The sequence below is a fragment of the Cryptotermes secundus genome, unplaced genomic scaffold (genome assembly GCF_002891405.2).
Source record: "Cryptotermes secundus unplaced genomic scaffold, Csec_1.0 scaffold209, whole genome shotgun sequence".
Classification (NCBI taxonomy): Eukaryota; Metazoa; Arthropoda; class Insecta; order Blattodea; family Kalotermitidae; genus Cryptotermes; species Cryptotermes secundus.
This window is the reverse complement of record NW_019727789.1, coordinates 1231858-1240357: the sequence shown is the minus strand read 5'-3', so window position 1 is coordinate 1240357 and position 8500 is coordinate 1231858. Positions and strand designations below refer to the sequence as shown.

Here is an 8500-nt window from a genome sequence, read left to right as displayed (position 1 = left end):
TGATGTATATTTTATGTTGACTAGTTCCATTGTTGGAGCATTTGTTGAAGATATTTGACTTGTTCTGTGTCCAGTGGTGTTGGCCTGTAATTGGATTTGCTTGAATGCAATAAATACTATACTATACTATACTATACTACATGGATACTACTTATCTTCTGGCAAACAAGAAACTTGATTCAAAAGCAATTTTCAAAATAATGGAAAAAGTTCTCTGACTACACATGAAGCAAAACGTGTTTCTTGTCTGTTTCTTAGTTAAATCTATAAACCTTTTCAGCTCTGTAGTGTTTAATGACAGGATGATCATGAGTAATGAATGAGCACAAAATTTTGCATTGAAAATTTTTAGGGTCCTTCCCAAGCATAAAACAGTTTCTGGACCAAGACATGCCAGATATTAAGCACGAAAATGAAGTGCATTATACTGTTTTAGGCAGAGGAGGAGCAGTATGAAGCACCAATGAGTCGAATCTTTGGCTACAACAGACCAGAGTGGTTGCACATTATTGTTGGCTGCCTGGCTGCAACCGCTGTTGGATGTACTTTGCCCGTATTTGCTGTTCTGTTTGGTGAGGTCATTGGGGTAAGTGCAGTGAAGATACTTTGCATTGTCTGAACTCACGACTATCTGTACTAATGAAATGTTAATAGTCAGAATTACAGTAGTGAAATGTTTAATGTTTCAGCATTTCTGTTCCCTGTATGAATTCAATCATGTCATGGGACTTTTTTTTTTCTAAGGGAATTCTGCCTTCACTCTTATATTTATATAAAGAAACCTTATTAAAAAATTGTTAAATGTATAGCCTCTTACATTTAGTTATATGGAAATTTATTATAGTTATTAATCTTTTCCTCGTGAATTTTGATGATTTCTGAAGCCTGTCCCTTCAGCTGTCATCAAAGAATTGGTATTTTCATCTCTTTCAGGAAAGTTTTTGTTTTGTATTTGAGGTTCTCACAGCAGTGACACTGTGAAGAATGTGGTTTTATGAGTTATAGGGCCACATGGTTCAAAGAGAGCACAACATTTTGGATGAACACATTGCCTTCATCTTGGTTGAAGAGCAAGCCAAGCAAGAAATCAACGACGCAGCAGGAAGCTTAATCATCGACCAAGATGGAGAAGATGTGTTCCTCCAAAATGTCGTTTCTCTCCCAACTGCACAGTGTTATAATTCAGAAGATCATAGTAATATTGGAATTAGAGTTTCTATAATGGAGAAGATGGTAATGAAATTGCCAGAAACCCGAGAAAACACACCTTAGTGTGGCACAATTTCTACATGAACTTTTATGCTGAAAATGCTGTCTGGTCTGAACTGTGTGTATTAGCCACAAATAACTGCAAGCTTAACCCACTGTTTTCATATTACTTTATTTTGTATGACATGCTGCTCTCAAACTGAAATTCAGCAGTAAATTTTCAAAATCCTTCAAATGTTGCCTCAAAAACAAATTCTGATCAGTAGCCCAAATCACCCAGCAGATCACCACTGCCCTTAGTAAAATGATGAAATCATACACGTAGGAAGATGTCTCTGTCAGAACAGCACTTCATGAAAGTAAAGTAAATGAAATTATCACTGTGCTTAACCAGTTAAGCACTATGCCATGAAGATGTATGGAGAAGTGGATGTATAGATCCACGTTTTCTTGATTTCAGCACTTGTTGGAGGTGAGTGGTTAGCTCCATACCCTAAAGTAAATAAAACTAATATTAACCTGATATTACTGTTTTATTTTCTAGAAAGTAAAACAGTATTAACAAGTTGATATTAATTCAAATTTTTATAAAGCATTGTGTTTACAGTATTTTCTAGAACCTAAAACAGTATAAACACATTAGCATTAGTTTTATTTGCTTGTAAAAAAATATTGTGTTGATTGACACATGAAACCACCTTAATCAGTACACCACAGGATGCAAACATTAAAGATGAGTGAATCATTCTGAACCTTCACAGTTATCAAATTAGCAGACTCCATCCATGAGTGAACAGTCTACAATGTAAAAGAAAGCCTGTGGGTCAAATGTGGAATTCATACAGTATGATGGATTGTGTCTTCTGTCAGGTGCTGGAAAATCCAAATGCTGAGGAAGTGCAGAATGAGGTCATCTTGTACTCCATCTTGTTTCTGGTAGTTGGAGTTGTTACAGGGCTTGGCATGTTTCTGCAAGTAAGAGAATTTCGGTTTTACTTTATGGAAAATATATGAATTAAATATCTGAGAGCAAAGTCTTTTGGAAAATATTTGGACCTAAGCAGGCAATTTAGGATACTGTACAATGAGTGACTTTTATATGTCACCTGTCGTGAAAGAAGATATGATGAGATAGACATGTATCTTATATGGGATAGGCAAGAAATGCATATTGTATTTTAAAGTTGAAGTTAATACTTTTAATTTCTATTGATTCAGAGCAGAAAATTTTAAAAAATGATCTAAAGTTTATGTATATCTCATTTCACTACATTAACAGATGTACTTATCTGGTGTGGCTGGTGTTCACCTAACTGAACGGTTGCGAGTTGCAGCATTTAGTGTTATGTTGCGACAGGAAATCAGCTGGTTTGATGAAGAGAGGAACCGTGTTGGCACACTCTGTGCAAGGCTTTCAGGTGATGCAGCAAGTGTGCAAGGGGTGAGTGAATTCTGGTAGTTTTCTGTATCTAAAGCATTAATGAAATGGTTGTACAAACAATATGACTTACCCAGAGTTTTAACAAACACCCAGTGGTCTCATCATAGTCATAAAGATCTCACTGTTAAGCTTCCATACTAGCCATTACATCTGTAATGTACTGTACATCTTATTGTAACCTAGTATGATACTGTACTCATAGAAATGTACTTAGTCATTTACTTTTAAGCAAATAGTTGAACAAATTTCGAATGTACTCGTATATGCTTTTCCACATATGATGATGGCTTATGGTATGATGCAGCTAGTCCCAAAAGTAAACAGCCCAACTTCAACTAGAAGGTAGTAAATGATACATACTCCTGAAGTTTAGTTAGTTTCATTTACTGCCAGTAAACTGTGTTATCATGTTATCTGCAGTGAAACCAGATATTATAATCTCTTCACACTCCATGTTTTAGCCACAGGTTCTTGAAAGTGGCTTCTAGGGAAAGCTTATTGGAATACAGCTTGGAATCTTCTGTACATTCAGTGAAAAGCACATTCATTTTATTCCTTACAAATGCGAAGAATATGTCAAAATATTAATATCACATTGGATTAAATATAATTGATACAAAAAGTAGCCGTGAAAATAAGGGAAAGAAATTTGTAGGTGGATGGAAAGTGCAGGTCCAGACATCCACCCAATGTAACTTAAAACAGTCTGTATAATGATGATCTTCATAATGTATAAAGCTGTCCCTGTAACAGTTGTGAAGGCCCATAGGGGTGTGAGATGTCAAGGCTCCCAGATCTAGACAGTCAGCTCACAGATGGCAGTAAGGTCGTCAGCCTTATGCACCAGCTGCAGGGCCATATTGCGACTGGAAGGATTAGGTAAATTGAAAAAATACAATCACCTCTTCAGGAATCGAACCCACGACCTTCTGCCTTGTAGTATAGTGCTTCAACCAGCCATGCTATCATGTGTCCCCTCATAATTTGTACTCCTTATAATATTTTTATTTGGATCAAATCAGTGAGATTGGTGGAGCATGTAGCATGCATGGACACTAAGAAAATCTTGCAGAATATTAGATGGAAAACCTTTAGAGAAGAAAGTGATTGGGAGACCTAAGCACTGATGGTAAGGTAATATCAGAATGGATCTTGAAGGAATAGAGTCTGGGTATGAATTGGATTCTTCTGTCTATACATAGGGTCTAGTAGGGACTTCAGTGAACACTATAATGGAACTTCAGGTTTCTTAATAGGCGAGGAATTTATATACTAATTGAATGACTGTCAGCTTCTCAAGAAGGGCTCCTGTGGAGCAAGTAAACTACAAAAATCTGACCAGACAAGTATAGGCTAGTGCGTAAATGGACACACAGTTGGATGTCCACACACCAACCTAACTGGTTGTAAACAGGAGTTGTCAGACAAGACGGGCATAAACCAAAATGCAGGCTGCTGCACCAGTCGCACTTAATCTAACTCGTTTGAAACTTAACTGGTTATAGTTCAGTTCAAAATAACATATAATATTGTCATGTGTTGGGTATGTACACAACAAATAACTTCACGCTGTATTGAATATAGCGAATTTATTGCACATTTGCTCCACACTTATACAATTCACAGTTATACAATATTAATCTTATACAATTCACTATCTCAATTGCTGTTCAACTACATCTTGATGAATCCATTCACTTGTCTCTGGCAGCGGCTAGCCTGCAACTGACTGGTTACTCAATACTTAATCACTCATTACTGAATAGTGTTCGCTGCTCCATATTTAGGCTGGGCACGGACAACACTGAAAAGAAGTTACGTGATAGGTACCACTGTTGCGTAACGCCGTGTTTACCGATTGCCTAGCAACAGTCATTGCACGGGCTCCCCTGTTGTGTGACGCCATGTTTACAAAGGTGTTGCTGGGCAACGCTGCCGAGAGTTGTTTATTGCTGCGTAGCAACCAGCGCACTTTGGCTTGGCTCAGAGAAACACCGCTTTCCTTACTGTTGCATAATCTCGTTTCCACTGTTGCATAACTTGGCAACCGGCCATTTATCAAGGGTCTGTCTTCATGGTAAATCATTCCACCTCCCGTTGCCCAGCAACGGTTAGACATGTCACAATATAATGCATATTTATGCAGACAGTCCAGTCATCACACACAACAGATTCCACTCATTGCTCTTAAAATTACTTAGAGAAACATCACAACTTCTTTCTTAATTAAGAAAGTGGAGGAACTGTTTTGGAAGAGACTGTGGACCTGTCATATGACAGATTACTGATTAATGAAAAGGCATAATATCTGTTGTAATGATTGAAGTGAGCAACAATAATTGCACATTTATTAATCTGATATATTCTACCTTCTAGGAATTTGTTGTTGTATTATATATTTGGGGAAAAAGTGTTCAGATGTGGGTGTGGTAATTTCTGGTGTGAGTGAAAAGTGTTTTATTTCACAAGATTTTGAAATGAGATTTCCTGGGTTTTGTGTATAGACCTGGTAAGTGAGAATCCCTGGACAGAGGGACAGCATTGTCATGTGTTTGTGACTAGTCACGGGGTTTGAATTGGTAATTGGATTTATTGAAGACTTATAACTAGTAACTACAAATAATCACAGTGATACCGCTGATCTACACACTCAACAAATCACTATAGGACATGCTATCTCAATCTGTTGTAGTCCTCACTAGTCATTGCTCAGTTACAGTTTACAGCAATGGAGATTTTTCTCTCATGCTTATGGTGTTGCTGGCTGGCTACTACTTCACAACTGGTCCCTAACTGTCGACTCTCACCTAACTTGTGGCACCACTAGCCATCACTGACACCTCACTGACACCTCACTGACACCTCACTGACACCTCACTGCCTCTCACTGGCCATCAACTATTTCCAACTGCAGCTGCCAATGGCATCTTACAATATAGCATTGGGTTAGACTGCAGACAGAACAGCATAACCAACTGTTCCTTTATGGTTGTGTGTATATTCATTGTTGTGGAAATTTATTTATCTAGTTATTACCCAGCAGTGGACAATTTTTCTGGTTTCATTATTCGGGCTTCCAGAGAATTGTGAGGAAGTTGACACAGTTTTAGAGTGTTTATCGACATTGGTGAAGTGTTAAATCATGCTACTAACTGTAGCACTAGCTTAATGAAGCTTTCTGTTAACAGGCAACAGGGTCAAGGATTAGCATCATCTTGCAGGCAACTTCAACACTAGCAATTGGTGCCATACTAGCGTTTACCTACAGCTGGAAGATGACGCTAGTGTCATTAGTAGCTGTACCAGTCGTTATTGCAGGAATTTTTTTTGAATCAAAAGTAATTCATGGTCAAGGACTGAAGGAGAAAATTGCGTTAGAGGCAGCAGCAAAGGTAAACCCTCATTTCAAATAGAAAACACGTAGTTCAGTTTTCTTAATGTGTACAATGATTAGAGGGTCACACTAGAAGAACCAAGCAAGTCGACCTAAGTGGTTACATGTCTGACTTGGGTTTAGGAGGTGCTCAGTTTGAATTTTGGGTACGTTATCCAGTGTGAGGGTTTCCATGGTTCCCCTAAGTTCCTTCAAGCAAGTGCTGAGATAGTACCTCAAACTAGGCTATGGTTCTTTTGTTCCACATCTTTTCCGTTTTATTATTCACTATCATCCATTCATTTTGTACTGTACTCATGGAGTCTGAGTTACTAATAGCTTTGTTAAAGAAGCTACAAAGTACAAGATCTCATGAAATCACATATACAAACTCGCTAGAAATAATGGCAAATAGTATTGGGGACAGTTACTGTAAGTTTCTTCCCCCCCCCCTAAACAAATAAATATCCTCCCTATATATATGGATAAATACCGTCTTAAGTGCAACAAATTTTATTGTAGTTTTTACTTCTTTTCCTCCTCCACACTACATGTTTCGGCCCTAAATGGCCATCATCAGGTGTGTATCACTCACGTAGCTGTTATGCTGCTTGTTAACAAAGATTTTATACAATTAGAAAGACTGGTAATTTTAAATTTTAACAAGCAGTGTAACAGCTACGTGAGTGATACACACCTGATGATGGCCATTTAGGGCCGAAACATGTAGTGTGGAGGAGGAAAAGAAGTAAAAACTACAATAAAATTTGTTGCACTTAAGACGGTATTTATCCATATATATTGTGTGAGTGTAACAGGATGCTGAAATATAATATTGTAAATATCCTCCCACTCTGCTATGTACAGTGCGAGCAAAGCAAATTTCTTTGATTGCCTACAGCTTAAAAATGTCTTCTTATTCCTCAAGATCTTTTTTCAAGTTTAGAACTGCTTTAGATCACAATTCAATATTCTTGACACAATTCTTCACCAGCCAGCTGTCCCCACAAGTCATGCAACAAAAGCAGATGCACCATCAGGTCACATATATAAGGGAGGCTCTTTTGTGATGACAAAAACATGAAGGTGGTAATTACCTTGCTGGTCATGGCAGTGATCCTAAAAGCTACAAATCAATCTGAACTCGCGCTGAAAGGGTTAATAGATTTGGAATATGAGCAGATATCCTGAAAGATATTATGTCCCTTTTCACGTCATGCAATCTGTAATAATTACATTTTTAAAGATAGTGTTTTCTCAGAAATAAAAGTATGGAGATGACATACAAATGTAATTCTTGTTATTTTTCTCCTGCTTGTAGCAGATGTGAATGATGTAAATATTTATAATATAGAAAACTTCAATGTTTACACAGTCCTGGAAGTTATGGGAATTAAGGTAATGGTCTAGCATGCACAGTTGTATATTCAGATCCTGAAAGGTATATACAGTGACGCAGAATGAATATAAAATGTTACAGAAAAGCATCATGCCACAAGAGCATTAAGGGCACAGTAGAAATAAAATGTCATCTTCTCAGACCATCACCAGAATGTTTAAATTCATTACATCCTAACAGTCAGACCAGTTCATCTTTTCTTCTTCCTTGCTGTTCTTTGTTTTTTTTATTACTTACTGCTTCCTTTCCTTCTCTTTACTTTTAAATACTTTTATATACTGTTGTAATATGTTAAGCATTGCAGTGAACATTTGATTTCACTATATCATGTCATTGTAGTAGTGGATTAACCTTAGCTGTGTGTTTGAGTGGTTTGCTATGAAAGTAAGTGACCTGTACTCTAAAATGCAAGGCTGGATTGCTTCAACAACTGCTCTGACACAGTGCTGACAAAAAATCCCAAAGCCCATAGCAAAAATCAAAGACCCCTCACCCCTTTATTAACTCGATTCATTGTACATAATATGTCACTGGATATTAACGTATTTTTGTAAGCCTTGTGAAGTACAGAATGTAATATTCTGTAAGTTAAAACTTTTCTTTATTTACATTAAATAATATCTGTTCATATAGATTGCTGTAGAGGCTATAGCAAACATCCGTACAGTGAAAAGCCTGTGTGGTGAACGGCTCTTTCTTGAGCGCTATATGACAGAGCTATGGTCAGCACAACAGGCTGCTAGCCGGAAGACTAGACTCCGGGGCCCCGTGTTCGCTCTTGGACAGACAGTGCCATTTTTTGGCTATGGGCTAAGTCTCTATTATGGTGGTTATTTGATTAGCACAGAAGGACTTCCATACAAGGATGTTATCAAGTGGGTGAATTTTGTAATTATTAGAAATTTAAGCCATGTTCTTAATGCTTAACAATAAAAAATTGTAAGATTATTTTCGTTTTACGTTCACTGTTCATGAGCTTCTTATGTGTCATCATATGTACCATGTCACATTTTGAATCTCATATAGAGTAAACAAGGTTTGCTGCGTTTCAAACAAATTAAAACTTAATGTTTCCAGA

At 37.3% G+C, this 8500-nt stretch overlaps 1 protein-coding gene across 1 annotated transcript in view; it reads left to right on the top strand.

The window, feature by feature from the left end:
• LOC111864975 (multidrug resistance protein homolog 49) overlaps window positions 1-8500 on the top strand; it is a 51761-nt gene that overhangs the window by 36552 nt on the left and 6709 nt on the right. The window contains exons 15-19 of the mRNA XM_023852632.2: window positions 437-586; window positions 2080-2184; window positions 2489-2650; window positions 5839-6042; window positions 8056-8297. Coding sequence (XP_023708400.1) covers window positions 437-586; window positions 2080-2184; window positions 2489-2650; window positions 5839-6042; window positions 8056-8297 — 863 coding nt within the window. The remainder of the gene's footprint in view (window positions 1-436; window positions 587-2079; window positions 2185-2488; window positions 2651-5838; window positions 6043-8055; window positions 8298-8500) is intronic.